The sequence below is a fragment of the Epinephelus moara genome, chromosome 10 (assembly GCF_006386435.1).
Source record: "Epinephelus moara isolate mb chromosome 10, YSFRI_EMoa_1.0, whole genome shotgun sequence".
Classification (NCBI taxonomy): Eukaryota; Metazoa; Chordata; class Actinopteri; order Perciformes; family Serranidae; genus Epinephelus; species Epinephelus moara.
The window spans coordinates 2,638,482-2,661,933 of record NC_065515.1 but is presented as its reverse complement, the minus strand read 5'-3'; the positions used below and the strand labels follow the sequence as shown (position 1 = coordinate 2,661,933).

General features: G+C 43.8%; 1 protein-coding gene across 1 annotated transcript in view; it reads right to left on the bottom strand.

Annotated features, from left to right (window-relative positions):
- The window catches only part of si:ch211-1a19.3 (uncharacterized), a 36,949-nt gene extending 13,497 nt beyond the window's left edge, over positions 1-23,452 (bottom strand). The window contains exons 1-3 of the mRNA XM_050055205.1: positions 22,935-23,452; positions 9,411-9,507; positions 167-320 (exon numbers count right to left, since the gene is read on the bottom strand). Coding sequence (XP_049911162.1) covers positions 167-320; positions 9,411-9,507; positions 22,935-23,261 — 578 coding nt within the window. The 5' untranslated portion in view covers positions 23,262-23,452. The remainder of the gene's footprint in view (positions 1-166; positions 321-9,410; positions 9,508-22,934) is intronic.

Here is a 23,452-nt window from a genome sequence, read left to right as displayed (position 1 = left end):
TTGGGAACCATGTTGGGAACCATGTTAGGAACCATGTTGGGAACCATGTTGGGAACCATATTGGGAACCATGTTAGGAACCATGTTGGGAACCATGTTGGGAAAACATGGCTGACAGCAGTGTGACAGTGCTGATGTGTGTGAACGTGAGACAGATGTTTACTCACAGCTGTTTCTGCTGGAACTGCTGCTGGGACTCGCAGGCTTTGGTCTGACTCTGAGCCGCCAACATCTGGCTCTCGGCGGCAGCCTTCAGACTGAAGCAGGACTCGGTCTGATGTCCCGCCAGCGTCACGTTCTGCTGCAGCGCCTCGATGTGATCTACACACACACACACACACACACACACACAGAACAGACAGAGTTTGGATGCTGAGGAAGAAACATCCGGCTGAGTCTTCGTCATGTTTTAAATCTTAAAAAAATATTTTTAACTGAGTTTATTTTTTACTTATTTATTGTTTGGATTTTGGTTTTTAATCTGGTGCAGTTTGAATCCATCAGATTTCAGTCCTGGATTCTTTGGCGACCCCTGTGGTCACAAGTGGGAACTGCAGCTGTATTTTAAGACTACAGTTCCCACAGTTCAGCTGGTTTTAAGAAATACAACAGAAGAAGAAGAAGAACTGAAGTCAGAAGAATAAAACACATATTTTTAAGATTTATAAAGACGTAGCCATGAATGTTTTTTTGTTTTGTTTTTTTAAATTTAATGTTATTTGTTATTAGGGCCCGAGCACTGAACAGTGCGAGGACCTCTTTAATAATAATTATTATTATTGTTATTATTATTATTATTATTATCCCAAATGAACTTCCTTTTAAAACCTAAAGCTGCTCAAAAACCCACCAAACTTTGCACGTAAAGTAAGGTAAAGGTAAAGTTCCACTGATTGTCACACCTGAGTGTGTGAAATTTGTTCTCCGCATTTGACCCATCCCCTGAGGGAGCGGTGAGCAGCAGCGGTGCTGCGCTCGGGAATCACGTGGTGATCTAACCACGCAATTCCAACCCCTGATGCTGAGTGCCAAGCAGGGAGGCAATGGGTCCCATTTCTATAGTCTTTGGTATGACCCGGCCGGGGATCGAACCCACGACCTCCCAGTCTCAGGGCGGACACTCTACCACTAGGCCACTGAGCACGTTTATCAGAGGTGGTTATCATTTTGATATTTGACAGGTCTCCTGCTTGGGGGTCCAAAACCAGCTCAGTGGCGCCCCCTAGAGAGTTTCATTATCATTAGAATTTTTGCTGTTTACATTAATATGTTCAATTTTCCATCTTAAACTGTTTGATAAAAATGTGTTTGTGGCCTCTGATTCTTATTTTATTTACTTTTGACGTTTTATTTTTTTATCCTTTATTGTGAAACATTCTGGAAACTGTCTGATATGAAAGCCGTTAAACATTAACAGTGACCGGCCGCGTATCATGCTGGCGTGAAAGGACGGCTTTTATCATCAGTGTCTGACACAGGAAGTCACTGACCAAACGGCGGTATTCAGCGACTTCGGAGTGAGACCAGGTTGGACGGATGCACAACTTTACGAATCCAATGAAAACACATTTCTGTATTTGTGCTCAGGGTTTAAGAGTTTTATCACTCTGACCCCAGATCAGCAGACGACCGTAGAAAGACGTCCTTCATCACATGTATGATCACCTGTTGTCATGTGATGACACCTGAGCGGAGACATGTGCCGAGTTAAACTGAACCTGAAGAACGATCTTTGATTCTTGTTGCGTTTGAGTCTCGTCTGTGTTCTTCTGTTAGCAGAGTGATGCAGTGACACTGTTGACTGAAAGTTGTCCAACATAGCAACAGTAACTAAGGGAGGAGGAGGGGACGTGTAATCAGTCCAAATCAGAGTTTGGTGCAGATCAGCTTCTGGATGAACTTATAAGGAGACGGTGAGTGTTATCACAGTCTGACGTCACTGTTATGTCAGGAATGATCTGAGCTGCCAGCTCTCATGTTTTCTGTTCTTTAGCTTGTTTGTGAGCAGATCCAGGATCAGATTCAGCCTCACCACCAAAACACTCAACCACTGACTGAGTTTTAATAATTTAAAGACATCTTATTTTGTCAGCAGACGGTAACTTATCATACTCTTTCATCAGGTACTTTCTGTCCTGAAGTCTCACGTCCTCTCTGACAGCAGCAGAAACAACCTGTCAGTGCTGTGAGGTATTTCCAACACGTTTCAGAAGCTGTTACATTAAGTGTGATTCTTCTGGGTTATCATGCAGCACTGTGTCTTCTGTCTTTTATAAAAACAGATTCATGTCACTTGTTTTAAGAAAACAAGAATTTAGATAATTCACAGTGTTGGAATGTAGCTCAGGATATTTAAAAAGTACTGATGTAAAAATTAAAGGTACTTTAATTAACTTAATTATTTCCATTTTCTGCTTCTTTCTTCTTCTACTCAACGACATCTCACAGGAAACTTTTGTACAAACCACTGCTTTTATCTCACAACACGATCAGTTTAGAAAACCAACAGTGTCACAGTGATGTTAATAATGTATAATTACAGGGTCCTCACTGTCATTTTATTTTACTGTGTTTTATTAATTATGGTTTTGTTGAAAATGTATTTGATAATTACACAATCTAGAATCACCGCCCCGCCGTTGTACGCCTCCGCACACCAGTCAAGTTTCTCTTATGGTACAAACAACAGACATCAGCCTGATTACAGCCTGACGCAGCGTCGTACGGTGTCGTACGCAATAATCCATCGTTTCATCGCGCGTAGTGTGTCATAGTAGACGACAACCGACGCCACATCTGAGACGTCTCACGGCGTTCCAACAGAAAGTCTAGCATGTTTGATTTTCTTTTTGTCGTCCACGCCTTCTCCCGTCACAGCCGTCACTTTGACCAATAGGAACACAGAGCGATCTGTTGCCATGGAAACTGTAGGACAACAACAGCCCAGCCTTTGAGATATTTCCTGTAGGGACGTTAGCACACAGAGTAAAATGGAAACAGCAGAGGCACTTTATCAACCCGCTGAGTACTGCCATTAGCATCAAGCTAGCAGAGAATGTTCTTTCTTCATAATGGAGGATATAAAGGAATCAAACTCACAGATAGTGTCTGGGCCTTTACTCAGCACAGCTGCAGAGGCTACCAGCTGCATCTCAAACACACACCACCATTTATCATTCTGGTTTAGTTTAATCAAACTCAACACTTTCTGTTCAGCTGGGGTCACCCAGGGATGATTGGTGTGGACCATCGTGTAGTCTGTCATGTCTGTCGGCCAAGTCACGGCACGACTTTAAACTCCACAATCGCCTGATCTGACACAGAGACTGTTGGAGCAGACAAACATGTTGTGCAGTCTGGACCAAACATTACAGTCTCCATCCATGTCAGTGAAAACATGGATGCTTCACACACAGAAGATCTATACAATCAGCACAGTTTCAAGATTAGAGTCACCAATTCAGTATCTGACCAAATGTCTCCCCTTCTGTTCCTGAGATATGACGTTAAAACATGATGATGTCACAGTCAAGCTGACCTTTGACCTTTGACCTTCATTATTTTATTTCATTTCATTTATTTTTGGTCAGAATTAGTGAATAATTTCTTGTGTTATGGACAAAAACATGTTTCATGAGGTCACACTGACCTTTGACCTTCGATGACAAAATTCTGATCAGTTTATTCTTCAGTCCAAGTGGACGTTTGTGCCAAATTTAAATATTGCCTTAAGGTGTTCTTGAGTCATTGTGTTCAGGGTGGGATGGAGAGACTGACAACCTAACAAAATCCCTCCGGCCTGAAAAAGGAGGCATAAAAAAATCCAGAGCTCACAAACTGTATCTGTTTACAGTCTGTGTACGAAACGTGACACAAATGTCACAGCAAAATCATCCACAACTGTTATGTGATAATGCATAAATATTTAAATTAGCCAGACTGTAAAAAGTTGCTGTAAATTTTACAGTACTGGCAGCTGGACACCAGGAAGTTACTGTCAAGTGTTTGAAGTGTCATTACGAGGGCTGCCCCCCCGACTGAGACTCCTGTCTGACTGCTGAGCGTGGACACTTCCTGCATTTGTCCTTTCAAAGTAAAGTCACACATGGTCCAGTCATATAGGGTTGGATTTATTTTGACAAGGTGCAGCTCCTGATAGAGTTTCAGTTTGTTTTGTCTGTGACTAAGTGACCAATGAAATCTTGCCCACTGATGACCTCTCTGATCGACTAACATTTGTCAGGGCGCGGCCCTCTCATTACTGTGCTGCCATTCACAGTTTCATTACTCTACAATCTGCTCACAGTATCTTAGAGGACACGTTACAGTAAAACACTGTTCAAATGAAAGAAATCAGTTTCAGTGCAGGTATAAATTTAGTAGCTTAATATGTTAACGCCCTTTCACTCACTGAGACTGTGAATGAAATGAGATCTCATTTGAGACATGGAATATGACGGCCAGCGGTGCTGATGAAAATATTCACTCAACACGGCACGTTCTCTGGATGATCAGAGCATCGTCGGGTCATCATTATCATCATCATCATCACAAGTGAGTGTAGTTGCCGTCACAGCAGAGATAACAACGTAAGATAACAGGAACGTCTGTGGTAACTTCCTCATGTGTTTCCTTACTTACTGTCAACCTGTTTCCATTCTGTCACTGTGTACCTTTGGGTCTTACTCACTGACCATCTTTAGTTTTTATATTTTGTTTTATTTCCCACTTTGTTCTGACACTGCTGCATAACGGTTTCCCTCTGGACAGGTAAAGTTTGGTCTTGTTTTGGAGTCAGGACTTTAACGTGCAGCGCAGTGTTTCTACACTGCAGTCAAAGATCAGAGTCCTTTCTCTGTCACTGACATGGAGTCATTGAGATGTATTGTGTTGCAGCAGCTGAATATTTTCCTCTTGTTTAAAGTGAATTCAGTCCGATGTCGTCTCTGACTCACTTGTTCCAGACGGCTGGCATTAAACACTGAGTGATGTTTATCAGCAGCTGCCTGTTACACACTAACACAATGCTTCTCTCATATCTGCTGCATACAGGAATCCATCGTTTCCCTCCGACTATTCACAGCAGGAAGTCACCTTCATTAAAGTGCTGCTGAACTTCCCATCAGGCTCCTGTTCCCGCCCCGCCGCTGCTGCTGGAGACGATTACTCAAGGAAAATACATTATGACTTATTTCATCATGCACAGCAACGACAAACACCCCGACAGGTCATTCAGTCTCATGTTAGGCCAGAAACTGTCCTGAAAAATCTTTGAACAGGACAGAAAATCACAGCAGATACGAACAGAGGAACAGCTCACATGATCTCACTTCGTTTAAGAAAATAAGGTTTTCGGCCTCACTGAAAGACTGAGTGATGTTTAACAGAGAACTAAAATCTTATTTTATGAATCAAATCAGTCAGTGTGGTGAGAATCGAGATGATTTCAGTTTCTTGCAGCGTTCACAGAAACAGGAGCTCATCTATCAAACTATTGTACAAACCAGCTCAGAAATCCTCTAACGATGGGTTCATGTGTGATTCATTAAACGTTCTTATCCCACCAATCACAGCCTTGTGATGATGCAGCTGCTGAAAACAACTGTCATTTAAATGTCCTGCCCCAATATATTCTGGGTTTAGAGGCCCCGCCCCCAGAGTTTACAACATGGAGAGACATAATACGGCCAAGAAGAGAAACTTCTCTCAGCTGGAAATGAAAACGCTGACGTCCTCAGGTCCAGTTAAACCGACTGATTACAGCGTTACAGCGGACACTTAAACTCCAGCTCAGGATGGAATATTTCATTTATACGTCCATGATGTACCGGCCTATAGCTGACATTTATGATTTCCATAACCTATATATTATATATTTATACATTACAATTGGTTTCGACCGAGCACTCTGATTGGACAGGAGGCGCTCCATGAGTGCTGATGCACTGGGACTTCACAGCTGTTCTGAGCCGTTAATCATGTTAATCGTTAATTAGTCGACATCACAGCTCGTGGTGACAAACTTTGCACCACAACATTTAACACATTACCACAAATAACATTTGACTTAAATAATTAGTGATGCACCACATTGGATTGTTTGCTGATGTCTGATATGCTTATTTGGACGATAACTGATATCGAAATCAATATATCCACTTTTTTCTAGTGCTGCACGATTAATCTAATCGCAATCATGATGTCAGGCTGTGCGATTACATAACCGCATAAAAGGCTGCGATCTGCGATTTAATAATAATAAATGTTAACGTGTGTGCCTGTGAACGTGACTGCCTCTCCGGTAGTGTGTGGAGTTTGTTGACATCACGCCCACAAGCTATCCTGCTGTGTGCAGCACGTATGGTCNGTTAAGCAAACATTTGTAAGTGTCACAGGGAAATCATGGACTCCATAACAAATGAAAAATTGAGCAATTTTGCTCGGGTTCGGCCCACTTGACACGCTGCTGTGTTGTGCTATGACGCTGGAATTTGTCATTTACGTGACAACGCCTGAACGCAACACAGGTTTGCTCCGCTGTGTGTACAGTGTCGTGCTGCGCTGCTGTGTGAGCAGCGTGTTTGACTGTGCTCAGTCTGTTGATGGTCATTGACTCACTGTCTGTCCATAACAATAACTCTGTCAGGTCAGTGCCCCCTGATATAATGTACAATAACTCTGTCAGGTCAGTGCCCCCTGATATAATGTAGGGAAACACTGAATCAAGCAACAAGACCCATGATACCATTTATTTTAAATTATACTGTAATCGCAAATCGCGATATTGTCCACTCAAATCGCACATTTTTATCAAATCGTGCAGCACTACTTTTTTCCCACCTAATCTTAGCGACCATCATCAGGTCTCTGCTGTAGTGAATTAATATCATATTATACATGTATACTCTGATGGTGACGGCCCAGCAGCAGGTGGAGACATGAAACACTGTTCAGGGTCTGTGATACTCATTCACTGTGCTGAATAAGAAAAAGCATGTTGGCCGATTCTGATGGTTCATTTTAAAGCTGATACTGATGACGTGACGATGTTATCCTGCATCTCTATAAATAATGAACGGTCAGAAAAGGACGAAGGGATGGAAAGAAGCCTGAATACTTCACTGTAAATCTCCAGGTGTGATCATATGACGTCAGAAGACGACGCAGCGTGCTGATGAATCTGTTAATCAGCGTCACACGTGTTCCAACAAAGAGACATAAACAACATGATACACAGCAGCTGGCCTGCATTGCAGAACTATCTGTGTGGGCGGAGCCAAATAAATCATTAAACAAACCGACAAATCAGAACCTGTTGCTGCTTTTTACTGTCGATCAATGGCGCCTGTAGAACTGTTTCTGTGGCCTCGTGTCTACGACTGAATCACAGCCGTACGGATACACAGAACAACAGCACGACTATGAGTACGATATTGTTTAACTGATATTATCATAATATTCATATAAAATCTTATAAATGACGCCTGGACTGAGGAGTGCGTGGCCGTGCGTATCAGGCCTGCTTTCATTTCTGGCATGACAGGAAATGGAGGACACCCAGACGCACCGTCTGTGACAGAGCCGGACAACAGTACAAATGTTATCACCTGGGCTACTAGTATGTCAATACTGACACTGTTGCAGGGTTTATTTATTTCCTTATTATAACATTTTAATGATAAATGACATCAACATGCTTTGTGCTCAGTGTTTCAAAGATGAATTAGATCCTTCTGTCAGTCCCACAGAGCCAGGCACCTGTGAGCCAGCTGATGCAGGTCTTTACATTCTTAAGTGAACAAAATGTGGCTGCAAATACTTAGGCGCCAGTCACACTATGGTCTAATAACAATTCTCCAACTCAGACAGATTTACTGTTGCACCTCCGTCCACGCTGACTAGAACCTGTGTACACGAGTCGAGACCTGACGTTAGATTTGATCGCAGCCTCTGCTCACGTCCACACTGATAAAACTGCGTGCAGGGTTCCTACAGCTTCAGGAAAGTTAGATTTCAGACTCCTTAAGGCTCACAAACTGTCTGCAGAATTTTATTTTCTGTGGTAACGTCCCTCGTTAGCTCAGTTCTGATGGTTCTGTTCTGATGGAGCTTCCTGTTCATCTGCCAGCAGGGGTCCTGGGGTTTCCCATCATCCAGCGGACTTTAGCTGATGGATGGGCGAGGAGCTCCAGGTGCTGGCAGTTTGGAGGGAGGCTAATGTTGGGTTTTCTCAGGTCCGCTCTGTGGACTGGACGCTTTCTGTTGAGATGCTGAAGTATTGACGTGGTGCTGCGATGTGGGAAGCTAGTTTGGTTTTACAAAAGATGCACTGAACAGAGTTTTTGTTTCAGCTTGACTCCCAAACTTTTGACACTTCCTGTCGTTTTCTCCAGCCTGTCTCATCCCTCGCCTTCTACCGTCATTTAACAATCCGCAATGATTAATCACGTCTTCTATTTTGATCAAGCATGTGTGAATTTGAGGCACCTTCTTCACACCACGTATCCACAGCGTAACTGTGCCACAGTAATAATCACCCCTGTGAAACACAGTGTGCTGTATGTAGTTATACGGATTAAACAAAGCTTCAGTGCAGATAATTTGCACCAATGGTTTCAATTTTGAGCCCTAACTGAAAACAGTTAATAAATCCTACGTCCCAAGACGTTTGTAAGATTGTTTAGAGACATTTTAATACTTTTAAATTAATCAATTGAATGCCTTTTAAAACTTTTTAAGAATCTGCAGGAAGTGACTGTACGCCCAGTTTCCTGTCGTATGTTCGTTTCATAGACGAGGACGAGACGTGAATCTACTGCAGAAGATCATCAGCAGGTTTAAACACAGGTCAGATGTGACTGCTGCGTGGTGACGGGTGGTGACGGGTGGTGATGGGTGGTGATGGGTGGTGACGGGTGGTGACAGGTGGTGACGAGTGGTGACAGGTGGGAAAAGTACTCACATCTTTGACTTCAGTAAAAATACTAAAGAACTTTTTTCTTCACTTGTGTTTTCAGGGATGATCCACGGTACATTTGAGATTCATAAAACTTTGCTTTTCCTTCTCCTTCATCCCTGCAGTCTTTTCTCTTATACTTCCTTGTGTGTTTCCTTGTTTCCTTTCCTCAGCTCATTTCACAGTATAAAAGGATCAGAGTTTTTCTGCTCGTACTTTAACTGAGGATCAGTTTTATATTTGTGGTTTCTGACTGATGATTAAAGGGGACTCTCTCTCTCTCTCTGAGCAGAAAACACATTCCTGTTGTTTTTTTTTAAACCGACCAATCGTGTGTATTTATTTACTCTGACTCACGTGTCGTCATGGTAACGGGGGGAAAATGCAGCTAAGAATACCGTTGGTGACTGGCCTGAGAAAGTCTCCTTTCATGGCAGTGATGGAGTTTTTCCTACCTTCCTGCTCGCTGATCTGAGCCGTGAGGTTGGCCTTTGTTTCACGGAGCTGCTCCACCGTCTCCTGCAGGACGCTGATGTTCCCGTTCAGGACGACCTGCAGCATGAAACAAACACACCCCGGACACGTTACTGAGAGACTGGAGGGAAATGAAGGAGCGGGCCAACAATCACACTGACACTGTGTAGTACTTAAAAGCAGATATCTGTGATGTGTTTGTGAAATATTGGAGTCAGCTGGTGCGTCTGCGTCTCAACATGTTGAGCCAGTGTTTCATGTGAACACGTACTGAGAGATAAAGAGGAGGAGGGAGGACATTATTACTCTTATATCACTTTGTCTTCGTCCTCTTTAAAGAAACCTTTCATCACAGCCTGTATCTGTTAGACCAGCGTGGATCAACCAGAGGTCTGGGGACCCCCAGGGGTCCTTGTAAGAGTTTAAGAGGGTCCCCGGAAAAATGGGGCTTTGTTCAACTTCATCTTTTAAGTCAATTTAGGAGTGAGGCCAATGTGAGTCATAACAAGGTTTCACTTCCTCCAGTAACAGCTGACAACTACAGAATTCTGCTCTTAATCAGATCTGACAACCAAAATCTTTTCAGATGGAGGAAAAGCCTCACCTGACAAAGGTCCATGACCTGACGTGTTTCAGTTTAGGGGTGGAAAACCACTGGCCTTAAAGGGATAGTGCACCCAAAAATGAAAATTCAGCCATTATCTACTCACCCATATGCCGAGGGAGGCTCAGGTGACGTTTTAGAGTCGACCCGACATTAAAAGTTGTTTGGAAAAACGTCATTTGATCTCTGTTTTTAGCCTTATTGTAGCCTGTAGCTCTAACTGCTTCTCTGGGCCGCTCATGTGTGCTCGCTAGCGCGAGACTGTGAGACATGGGCAATGCCTTCAGGTGTGTTCATGTGCTTTCGCTGGTCTTGCACACACACGAGAGCACGGTGCACACAGAGGCAGTTAAAGCTACAGGCTACAATGAGGCTAAAAACAGAGTTCAAATGACGTTTTTCCAAATTTACAAATTATATTCAGCCACAAAATAAGTCTGAAAAGCTGCAAATCAGAACGAAGCACAGAGAGTTGTTGACTAGAGATGATACGCCGTCTCATGGTGGTCACTTCCTGTCGACGTTACAGATCAGAAGCACAGAGTGGTGTTGACTAGAGATGATACGCCGCCTCATGGCGGTCACTTCCTGTCAACGTTACACATCAGAAGCACAGAGTGGTGTTGACTAGAGATGATACACCGCCTCATGGTGGTTGCTTAATCCATATTAATTTTAGGTGTAAAATAACAACTTCTGATCAGGCCCAACCCACTTTAGATTTAAACCCCACCCATTCTGGGTACAGATACAGATAACTCAGTAAGTTAAACAGATACAGACACAGATACAGATAATGGTGTACTTACTCATCCCTAGTATTTTGGATTTAGGAGAGAACAGATCACATGCAAAGTATGAGACATGTGTCTGTGTCGCAAAGCAACACAACTAACCTGTTAAACCAGCTGAAAAAAACCCTCAGTCTGCAGTACGATGAACACATGAAGGCCGAGAAGAATGACATCACTAAACTCACTGAATCCCCGTTATTGTCCAACATCAACTCAGACATCCAGAACAGCGACGCTGTGCAGTGTCACAGTGACCGCTGTACAAATGAAAAATACAGCACAGAGACGTATCCACAGGAGATGAACTGAGTCAAGTGGAGAAGAACCTGATTTTAAGTTTTTTAAGTAATCGTGACCTCACTCATGATCAGGATTATTATTTTGGCCCAACCTTGTAGTGGTTCTTGTATTTCTTTGTTTTCTTTTGTCTGATGACTGAACCAGGATCAAACAGTCATTTAATTGTCTCATAAATACTAAATTCATCTTGTGGTGTTTCTGATAGCATCATTATGTCCTGATCACGATGTCTGACAGAAATAACTCTGAGAGAGTCTCTTGTTGTTTTGTGGTGAGACAAACTGGCTTTGTGAGTTCAGAGGGACAAAGTGGAGAGAAGAGCATGAGTTTGTGCAGTAAGTGAGACATTTGAGCAGCAGAAGTACAAACTGTAGTTACAGACCTGACAGAGGGAACAGAGCTAAACTTTCAGCTTCAGAAATAATCAATGAAGTCACTCTGCTCCTCGTGTGAAAATCTGCACAGCGTCTCTGTTAATGTGGAGTCAGACAGCAGCTCTGCAAGGTTCACATTTTACATGTCATTCATTTGTTCTTTATTAATGGTGGATAATTTCACCGACCTGTGACTCATCAGCTCGTCTCTGTGTGAGTAACAAGCAGAGTGTACGAGCGTCGTGCACCTACATCTATAGGAGCATCTCACTGTCTGAGTAATGTGTCCTTAAAACATCAGGAAAATACACTATTCTGACTGTAGACCAGGTTTCAGCTGGTCCAGGGTTTTCCCTGCCTATCTAAGGCAAAGGCGGGCCGCCTGGGTGATTTTGGCCGCCGCCTTGGTTGAAGCCTGTGTGTGTGCATGGGGGGCGTTCAGATGTAGCGTGTTTTGCGCGCACAAATCCATTACTTTCAATGTAGATGCGCGTCATGCGTGCTCACAACCCAAAGACGCCGTAGCGGCGCGCATTTGGTGCGACGCGCTTGTTTTTTCATCCGGCGCACAGCCCCTGCTTCTCCCTGCGGTGTTGTGTCAGATCCCGGTTCCCTCTCAGGCTGTGTCTCTCCTACTGTTTCCCACAGAGCTCTGCCCCATTTGAAAGGCGAAGGAAGCCCGTATGTAGAAAGACGTCGCCTCCGACATGTAGAATGTGTATTATAGTAGAGAAACACACGTTTCAGGACCGCTGACTTGTATCATCAGAACAGACGTGTCCTGTGATTTTCAACCTCCTTTCATATTTAGTAGAGGGGGGACAATACCTGACAGTAATATTCTCAGCTGTCAGGATGGGCCTGCTGTAAAGGGTAAATATAATCATAGACAGCTGAAAATCACAGGACATGTCTGTTCTTCCAATCGACGCCGTACCCTACACTGTAGCCTGACGTGCACCTCCCCAGAGATGTAACTCCACGTCACAGTGACGCAGACCTCCTGTCTGTCTCTGTAAGCTGAAACCATTTCCCTCAGTGGAAACAAAGCTTTGATTTACTTTAATTTCACAGATAAGAAACAATAAATTGTGAAGACAATAAAGCCTCCACACACTGTGTGTGATTTATCCTGGCTGAAATATGAGCAGAGGAAATCTCTGTATTATCACTTTATATTCTTATTAAAACGGAAAGTGACGACATGAGAAGCGCCGGGCGGCCGTAGTGTAAGAAGCAAGAAAGTCGGTCTTGGCCTGGAGGGGAGGTGGCTGAGTTATTTTAACAAATAGGAGTTTTTTTCTACACCTAACCACGGACTGTTGTTTCCTAAGTGTTTTGGTTACGCTGTAAGTTTATTTGAAAAGCGAGGACAATATGTGTGTGTGGACAATATGAATGTACTTTTCCTTTGAAAATTAAAGTTTATTTTGAAAAGACTCAAAGCATATAACAAGCGTAAATTAACACACCGTCCCTGAAACTGAGAACCTTGTGCGTCACATCCTGACCTGTAGGTCCACTGACAAAGTGTCTGTATTTGACAAGCTGTGATGAGGACGTGTTGGTTTGGAGACGAGAAGGTTCATTTGGTGCGTTCAGGGACACTCCAACATCTGAGACCTGAGATTCAGCTCCTCAGCAGCTTCATGTTTAACACAAGAAACCAACTAGCTTCAAATCACCTCCTTCACTGTTTGTTAAAAGTCAGAGCAGCTCCTCAGGTCCAGCATCGACCGTCAGCCTGAAACACTTCTGAACATGTGGACGAACATGTGGACGATGAACCTGCTCTGACGGACCCTCAGCTGGGCCGTGCTGTGCCAGCTGCTGTCGGCTCTCAGAGCTGAGGTGCTGATTGAAAGCAGGACGGCTGAGAACGGCTTTTAGAAACATTCCTTTCATTGAACGCAGCAGTTAAAGTTAGATCAGCTCTTTAAACAGAGTCCTGCACTTAAAGGAACAGTCCAAACAAATGTCTTCACCCTGAGAGGCCTCTGACACCAGAACAACACACACTGAACACTGTGTACTCACACACAGCCAATAATGCTAATATCAGCTACTCATGTGCTGCGCCCTCAGGCTGAAGGCTGCACTCCTCCTGTCAGCATCACCATCATCACCATCATCATCATCATCATCATCATCATTTTCAGCAGGAAGGAGCCAGAACAAATCATAAAATTAATGTGAACATAAAAACACAGTTGAAGTGTCTGTGTTTGACGACAGGTGGCGCTGTGGAGCAAATCTGGTTTCATGAGTCCCTGTGTGGGTGAACATGAGGACAAAGGACCTTTACGCCTTCCTGAAGGAACCCTGGAACCCACTCAGGGACTCCTTATACCCCCTTCTTGATATATCCAGGAGACCAAGAACCCAACAACTTCCAGGACCATTCTTAAGAATCATTAGAACGCTATCAAGGACCCATGTGACCTCCTCAAGGACATCAAAACCTTTTATATGAACACAAACCCACTCAATGGGTCTCTAAAACAAAGCCCGGAATATTTTTCAGGACAATCAGAATCCTATCAAGGACCTTTTAAACTTCCTCAAGGACCTCTAGAACCTTTGCAAAGATCTCCAGGGAATCTCCAGGAAGCACACAAACAATATAACCATACTAAGCAGCACTTTGACATCCTCAAGCACTCTTAAAACTTCCTGAGGGGCCCCTGGAATATCATCATCATCAAAGGCTCCTTAGAGACCCCAGGATCAATACTAGAACAGTATCAAGGACCTCTAGAACCTCTGCAAGGATTCCTGGATCTCCCAGATGCCTCTGGAACATCCTTAAGCCTCCCTGGTACCTACTCCAGGCCCAATATGACCATATCAAGGAGCCCTTTGACCTTCTCAAGCACTCCTATGGGCCTCTGGAATATCATCATCAAAGACTCCCAGGAATAAGGACACATGGAAAAATCTTATAGGACCCTTGAAACATCCCCAAGGACCGTTAGGTCTCAATCAGAGACTGCTGAAACCTCCTCAAGGACTCCTGGAACCTGAATCATCTCAAAGGTGTCTGGGCAACATCCTCAAGGATCCCTGGGAAATACTAAAAGAGTCCTTGAGCATCACTAGTACCTTATCAAGGACCTCTGAAACGTATTCAAGGTCAGCGAGGTGAGACTGTCTGTGCTGTTTCGATCAGGCGTCACTTCCTTGATAAAAAGGAAGTTTTATTTTCTACCGAAATCTCTGGGGATTTTCTCGCTGCTGCTTCGAGCCCCAACAAACCGTGTGAACACCTGGAGCCTCTCAACAGGAAGTGATGCAAGAGAAGCAGCGGTTAGCCTCGTTATGATAACGCTGATCACTTCCTCTCTGAGTATTTGCATGTGTCACAGCTTCACACCGACACGAATGATCAACACAGTACGTGATGTGGTTATTACTGCACACAAAGGATTCACTGTAACCCCCCCAACGCCCTTTGACCCTTCTCTAAAACCTCCTGAACCTTTTCAAGGACTCCTGGAATACAGACAGAACTACACAGAGAGACTATGTGGCCAAAAGTATGTAGACACGCCCTCTAATTAATGGCTTCAGCTGCCTCAGACTCGCCCTCCACTAACAGGTGCTAACAGTTCATCATACAGCTGTAACGTGACGCTGAGACACTGACAGAACACGGAGTGCTACACTGCGTTCAAGGTCTAAGTAGGTATGGAAGGAAGGAAGGAAGGAAGGAAGGAAGGAAGGAAGCAAGGAAGGAAGCAAGGAAGCAAGGAAGGAAGGTTCTGCATGTGTGGGAGAGGATAAAGAATGAAAGAGTAAGTGAGTAAGGAGTGAAGGAAGGAAAGAGGAAAGAATATAGGAAATATGTAAGCAAAGAAAGAAAAAGGAAGGAAGGAGGGTAGATGTAAGGAGGTAAGGTAGGCTAGGAGGGAAGGGAAGGAGGAAAGAGGATGGAAAAGAAAGTATGTAAGGAAGAATGTAAGGAAGGAAAGGATGGAAAAAAGGAAATATGTTAGGAGGGATGTAAGGAAAGAAAAAAGAAAGGGAAGGAAGGAGGTAATGTAAGGTAGGCTAGGAGGGAAGGGAAGGAGGAAAGAGGAAGGAAAAGACAGTATGTAGGGAAGGTCCTAAAGGAGAAAAGAAAGTAAGGTAGAAGTAAATAGGTATGGAAGGAAGGAAGGTAGGAGGTAAAGTTAAGTGAGGCTCAGTAGACAGGAAGCTCCAGAGAAACTCCAGTGTTAATCAATCAATAGATAAATGTAATGACCATTCAGACAGGAAACAGTCACAGAGGAAACATGTGACTGTGACATCACAAACATTCAAAGAATCTCAAAGGAAAAAAAAAAAGATCAGAACAAAGTGATAAAAGATGAAAAACCAAAGTGAGGGGAGAGTGCGCTCCCTCTGAACATCACACCACACCTGCAAATATCACACCTGCTTCATAAGTTCCACAGCTGAGGAAGAGCAGCTCAGTCTTCATCACTGACAGAGGCCACAGCTGGTATCTTAAATATCTACCCAGCATGCAGTAGGTTAAAGTCTGAGGTCAGGTGATCACCAGCTGGTGTTCAGGTGGATCAAATCAGCAGCAGGTGGAAACAGTTAGAGACAGAAAGCTTTTATTTTGTAGGAATGCAGCGGTGTGGCAGCCGTAGGGAGGACGGCTCCGACATGAAGGGGTTAAATGATATCAGGGCGTTTTTCTGAAAGCTTCAGGTTGAAGACAGGAAGCTGTCAGGAGGCCCGCAGAGGAACGTCTCCTGTGCTGATGACAATGAACGTCCTGCTGACATCACACCCTGAATCTGCTCTGTTAAACTGACGGTGTGTTTAACCTCTTCATGAGCAGCAGAGACGTGTGGACGTTTATATAAAGTCAGGACGATTACACCGGGCTCAGACCAGACAGACGCCGACTGCAGCTTTTGATTTCTGATTTTATAAAAGTGTAACCTGCTGATTCAGATTTCGTTTCTGTAACTGACAGCTCACACAGACAGAGGCTCAGATACACTGATGATGGATCAGACTGTCGGGGAATTGTGCTAATAATGTTAGCATGTTGTATTTGTGGTGAAAATGTGTCCAGATAAAGACAAACTGTGTGTTTGTCTGTGAATGCTGCGAGTTATAGTGAAGCTGATCTGTGTTTGACACTGTCTCTATTAAGCCATGTTTAATGTGTGTTTAATGTGTTTATTGTGTTTCATGTGTGTTTAATGTGTGTTTATTGTGTGTTTAATGTGTTTCATGTGTGTTTCATGTGTGTTTAATGTGTGTTTATTGTGTGTTTACTGTTTATTGTGTGTTTACTGTGTGTTTATTGTGTGTTTACTGTGTGTTTATTGTGTGTTTACTGTGTGTTTATTGTGTGTTTTGAATCAACTAAACTTTACCGCACTTCTGCAGCTGTCTAGTGTTCTGGAGGTGTAACTGTTGTGCAGCTGTATATTTTCAAACAGAGAAAAAATCTCTGTCTTTGCGTTTTATTTTTTATCACAGTCTGTTTTTATAAAAACCACTTGTGACGTCTCAAATGTGGCTTTGACTTGCAGCTGAAAACAACGAAATCCTTACGAGCTACTGCAGGGTTAGCACGTTAGCTTGCTATGCAGGCTATGATAACAAGTAAGCTTGCCAGTAGGCTAGATTATTGATAAACAAAGATTAAGGATAGTATCATTTTTTCAGTTGCTAATACCTGCGATTAACACATTTTCCCTCCTGTGTTTTGGTGTCGTTAACGGTCGCACCGCTTCTGTCTTCTGCGTCAGAGACGAGTTTGACACTCACACAGTGAGGACTTCATGATGCATTCAGGAAATCTACATTTCTTTGTACAGCAAAGTGTATGGACCTGGATGCTGACTATGGTGCATTCAGATGCACCTTTTAAACACAGTAATCTACACTCAAGTGGCCACGAAGGTTCTTTAAAACAATAAAGAAGATGCTAAAATCAAAACAACATCCCCTTCAGTCCTACAGAAAGATTCTATCCACTTTATTTTATCTTCCACTGACACACAGTGTGAATTATGGGTGCGACTTCAGGTGCCGAACTGAAATGTTTTCCAATAGTGACGGTACATAACCATATGCTAATTCTCTTTCATAGAGCAACTAGGAAACAAAACATGTGGAACACACCACCTGTTACACGTCAGACAGGATGACGTGATCATACCTCGGTCATCTCTGACCCCGTCTCAAAGCGCTGGTTGGTTTAATTTTTGACCAAGTGTGTTTGCTATTAGCTTGTCTTGCTAACTTGACATTACAAAGCCTGAGCTAGCTCACAGTGAACAGTTACCCCCTTTAAAAGATGATTTATGATTTCTAATCATAAAGAAATGATTTCTTCTCATATTGTAAACTCAACACATAACTGCAGGTGCTGCTGAGTTTATTTCCTGATGCAGGTTGTGAATGCAGTCAGACAGTGAAGACAGATATCATGTCCTGATGTTTAGGGCCACACCTGTCACTGTAGCTCTCATTCTCTTCACTAGATTCTGATAGAAATCTTCTCCGCTCTCCAAACTCTGTGGGTTTAATTATTCCTTATGTGAACATGTGAGAGCAGAGTGTATACGTTAGAGAAGTGTGTGCATGACAATATGAGACAAATCCTGTCCTGTGTTGATTCAGTAAGAGACGGAGGGGACGATCTGGTGTCAGACATTATATTCCTCTCTGTAGGTCGCTGATGGAAACTGTAGCGCTGGTAACAGGAACCATCTCTTTCTGTTCTGGCTGCATCTTCAACACTGTTGTTGAAGCAACACATTTATCTCAGTCTGGTTGTTATAGTGACATTACAGACGTGCACAGAGCGACAGGTACCAGAGCTCCACACGGACACTTTAGCAAATGATCATTAAACGTTCATTTAAGTATCTCTTAAAAACAAAGCAGGGTTTGATAAAGATTAGCAGATTAGCCACTGAGGCTAACCATGGACAGTCAATGCGACTGACTAGCTTACTGCTACTTCTGTTATCACACTGGAAGTTTTACCCATGATCATTTCTACAGTAGCGCTCTCAGTTGGACTTAAAAAACAATTCAAGTCCTTGTCAGCAAAGCCCAAAATGTTCTGGTTCACTGTGGCATTTTTAAACAATTAAATACTAAGTCACACCTAATATGCTAATAATGCTAATATGCTAATACTCTGGCTGGTAAACTGTGCATGTTTGCTCGCTAATCTGGTCGGTAGAAAATCTGTTTGGCTGGTGGAGCTTTTCATCTACTAGTCCCCTCGGCCAGTTTACTACGGACACTGCCTGTGTCTCTTTTTCCTCCCACTAAATTCAGGTATTTTAAACCCAAACATGATCTTTTCTGACCATAACCAAGTGGGTTTTGTGACCACACGTTCACCACAGCAATGCTTTAGTTTCAACGTATCCACTAAATAATAAGGTACTAATGTAACATATCCCTGGTTTGCAGAAATACCAACATTTTTCCAGTCGACTGGGGTTGCACGAACAGAATGCAGTGTTGGCAGTGAATTCTGGGTATTGTAGTACCAGCTGGCAAACTAGTTACACCTCTGTTAGCAGGAAAATGCCTCATGTATTTGCACACTTTCTGTTTCTATAAATAAAGGGAATATTCCAGATTGTCCACAATCCACAGCGATGAGGTGAGAGTTTCCCTTCTGCAAATACTGAGGCTTTCACAGCACGATCAAAAGTCAGGAGGGGAGAAGTCAGACTGGGGAAAACTTCAGGGAGCGGAGAGGGAGGAGTGGATCAGAGGTGAAACAAGGAGAGGAGGAATGAGTCAGGACGAACCACCAGAGGAGGAGGAGGAGGAGGGAGAGCGAAGGCAAACACTCACATTTTCCAACCAACAACTCTGAGAAAATGAAGCTGGAAATGTTGGAAGCAGCTAAACTCTTCACAGTTTAAACAGTCGGCCTGCTGGGAGGGAAAAACTATTCAAAGTCTTTAAACTGGAGGGAAAAATATAAAGTCTCCCAAAATGGAAACAGTGGAGTAAAGAGGAGGAGGAGGAGGAGGAGGAGGAGGAGGAGGAGAGAAGAATCGCTCTCTGTTCATATCGCATTTTCATACAATCACTCAGAGACAAACTTGTGTAACACATACTCTGAGCTGTGTGAGAAGGAGCTGAGGAGGATTTATACCACCAATGTTTTCTGAACATAAACATCATAAACGTAAACATCACATTTGTTTCTGTGTAAATGTTATTTATTGATCTGAGGGAATTAGGTGCTTCTCGGAGGACAGATGGAAGCTGTTAGTGTTTTGGTGAGGTGGGTGGGGCCGCCCGGTGGCTCTGCTTTCAATTTTGGCAGTTGGACTGTAAAGAAGCTATTTTCAGTATCAGTTTGGTAACACACACACACGCACACACACACACACACACACACACACACACAGAGGCAACATCACACTGTAAAAAGTGAGTCTTATTTTCACACATCATCCCCTCCTGCTCAACATGCAGATATGAGCCACCAGCTTAAACCAGTTCTGACACCGTACTGTAGGTTGTTTTATAGAAAAGACAATGTGCTGGACGATCAAAGAAATCCAGTTCAGCTGTTTGAAACGAGATGCTGCTCAGGTCTGATGTGCAGTTTATGTTCTACTGGTCAGATGGGTCACACTTCAGTCCTCCATGCTGATAATCTGCTGCTCTCTCAGCACACCATGGATGTATAAAGAGACCTGGACACAGCGCTGGGAGCAGGCCCCGTTCACTCCTATGAAAGCTGCTCAGTGGCACATGAAGCCAAAAAAGCTCAAATTCTGTGGGATGAAATGACCCAGATCTTCTGTATCTTTGGGCCCACACAGCGGACGCACCAGAGACTTACAGCAGATGTGTGTGGCCAAGCAGCTAACTTCCTGTTCAGTGCTCCGCTAACTTGAACTGGGACAGGACAGAGGGATGTTGTGTGCTGTAAAGCCTCTGAGGCAAACCATGATTTGTGATATGGCTTTATGAATAAAATTGAATTGATAGAAATAGACGTTTGAATGTTACCAGACTGAATGGATCAAATCCAGATAGTGAGATGAGTCATCTCTCAGCGGTTGTGACACTCAAAAAACTGCATCTCTGATTTACAGACGTCTCTTTTGCAACATGAGTCTGTGTGAAAATGTGACAGAGCTCTAAGTTTAAATTCCACTTTGCAAAACTCTTCTCAAAGCCTGGCGCGTATCCTGCAGGCCTGGAGCGAACAGGCCGAGAATAAACTGTGTTGAATCAGATCACTATTATATCATCTTAGTTTTGATTAGAGACCTTGTGACTTGTCTGAGACACACAACAGCCTGTCCTCACATTAGAACAAACAAGATTTTCTGCAGGTTTTAACCCAAAAACCATGATGGAGGAGAAGCTCCTGGACCAACTGGTGGTACTCCCCATGATCCAGCCTCTTTTTTAGGGTCTCATGTACCCACACAGATCTCTGTTTATCTGCTGACAGCCTCTCACCCTCAACCAGAGCTACAGACAGCACCCTCTGCCTCAACATGGCAGCAACTGATTACTGCAGGATACATACAATAAACAGATTGATTACACGAGAAGGTTAGTGTAAGGAGGAGATGGGGTGGTTGCCTGGCAACAATAACAATGTGCAGCAAGTGTTTTTTCACTAGTGTCATTCAATTAAAGAAAAGAAAAGGTAGTGCAGTGCGCCTCACGTTTTAGAACCTGCAACACACTTTCTGTGTGATCGGAGTACATCATTCAGTAAAACTGAATTCTAACTTGTTGTGTTGTGTAACAGCGAACACTGTGTCCTCAAGGTCCAGACACACCAAACAGACTTCAGAGAACTAGCGACGACGACGGCCCCCTGCTGCGTTGCCTCACGTCGAGGTGTCTCAGCCAACAAAGTTGTACATGAACACACCGCAAACTTTCCAGCCGACAGCCAATCAGCTCGTTTGTTCTGCTCCTGCTGAGAGGAAGTAAGTCTCCACAGCAGCAGGCGGTGGTCGTCTGTATTCATCATTGAAAAAGGGAAACAGGAAGAGCGTCTTGATGCTAGTTAGCCAGTTAGCACATGAACAACACAATCAGAGCATATTTACCATGCACCAGTGAACAATAACACAAACCATCAGGAAACGTTTCTGCTAAAGAGAAAAATAATCTGACCTGATGGAACAAGTTGGTTTTGGACTTTAGCTCCTCCTTTACTCACTGACGCTTCTCTGTTCATCACCTGAGCTCAGCTGACCATCAGAGGGATTTCACTCACTGATGGGCTCCGCTGTGCTGATGCTGATGAATCAGCTGAAAAAAGTTTGTCAAGGGCCGGCGGTGCGAGACACACCGCGCTGACTGGAACAAAAGACGCTCACCAACAGCCAACTGTCAGCTTGGTGTGTCAGGGCCTTAACAGCAAACGACCATCCGACTATCGCACCACATCACGTTATGTCTGTTGCTCTCTGTCCACGCTGATCCGTTAAATATGGATCTCCATGACATCACATAAACAAACCTCTTACCTATCAGCTGTGAGCTCAGAGACGTCAGACTGGAGACGCACTTCTTTACTTCCTTATTGTACATATTCACAACAATACCACCGCAGGTATCGGTACTGTTGCTACCAGACTATTTTACCACCATCTCCACTTTGTTAAACAAGCTAGCTGGCTAACGAGCTCTGCTGAACATCTCACACAAAAATACAACCAGAATATTCAGCTTCCTGTTGATCTTCCTCCAGACAGACGACGACCTCTTTAGGTTTTTGTAGTGAGATGTTATCGTGATGACGCTTCATTCTGAATCAGCTGTTCCTCATTAGTGAGCGACAGTAACAAATGAAAATGAAGCTTTTGACCAAAGTTCAGCTCAAGCCGACTGCGCTGGGTTACTTGCCGACTTTCCAACAGAAAACGATGCAGTCAAACCGATCTCGTCGCTGATGCTCCTTTCTGTCACATTTAATTAGGACAAACAAACTAATGTGATTCTTTCAAACACTGACTACATCATGATATGTACTGATAATAAAAAAATGTCCTCATTAATACATTGGTTGACGCCTCATCTCTTAAGCTCAAATGAGTTTTTTCTTTCAGAGGAAACAGAGACAGGAAGAAAAACCAAACAGGAAGGAACACAAACAGATTCAAACCTTCATCTTTAACTTTCTGGGTCTGACCTTCAATTTTAAACTTTGCAGAAGTCTGAACTGGGAAAATAAAGACGAGAGTCTGTCCCTCAGGAGTTAGTTTTCTTCTAACAAGTGAAAGAAACTCAGCAAATTATTAATTTCCAACTCAAATCACCTTCTGAATTCTGAATTATTACTGTGCTGAGTTAGAGGAAACAGGCTGAATCTTTCTCCTGTTTTAAGAAGACTGTAATAAATCTTGAAGGCGGCTCAAACGTGTGACTGAACTACATCTGTAGTCAGGGAGATAAACTCACGTTTTCCTGCCGGCACTCCTCCAGCGTGGCGTTGGTGGCATTGATGCTTTCCAGCAGCAGCAGGATCTCAGCCCTCTGGCGGTCCTGCGCCTCCCTCGCCGCCGTCACCTGCTCCTCCAGAGCCACCTTGTCCTTCTGAAACACCACCTTGGCCCCCTCCAGCTTCTCCCTCATCTCCTGCAGCTCGGCGCGGCACTGAGCCGAGCTCTTCAGGTCCGGAGACGTCGCCCACACCACGATGACAATCAGCGAGATGATGGACCAGAGCGCCAGCAGGGCGATCACCACATTCTTCGCCTTCTGGGAGGACTTGGAGGCGGCCGCCATGGAGGGACACAGCTGAGGAAGAGGATGGAGAGATGGAGATGAAGAGGCAGTGGTGATGGAGGTGAGGACGATGAAGACGAGCTGTGGAGCGAGCAGCTGTTCTCAGTGAGTCTCTCAGGTTGAAGTGAGCTGGACTTTCCCTTCAGGCTGGGCAGAAACACAGGGAGGGGCTCCCTCACAGGGCGACAGAC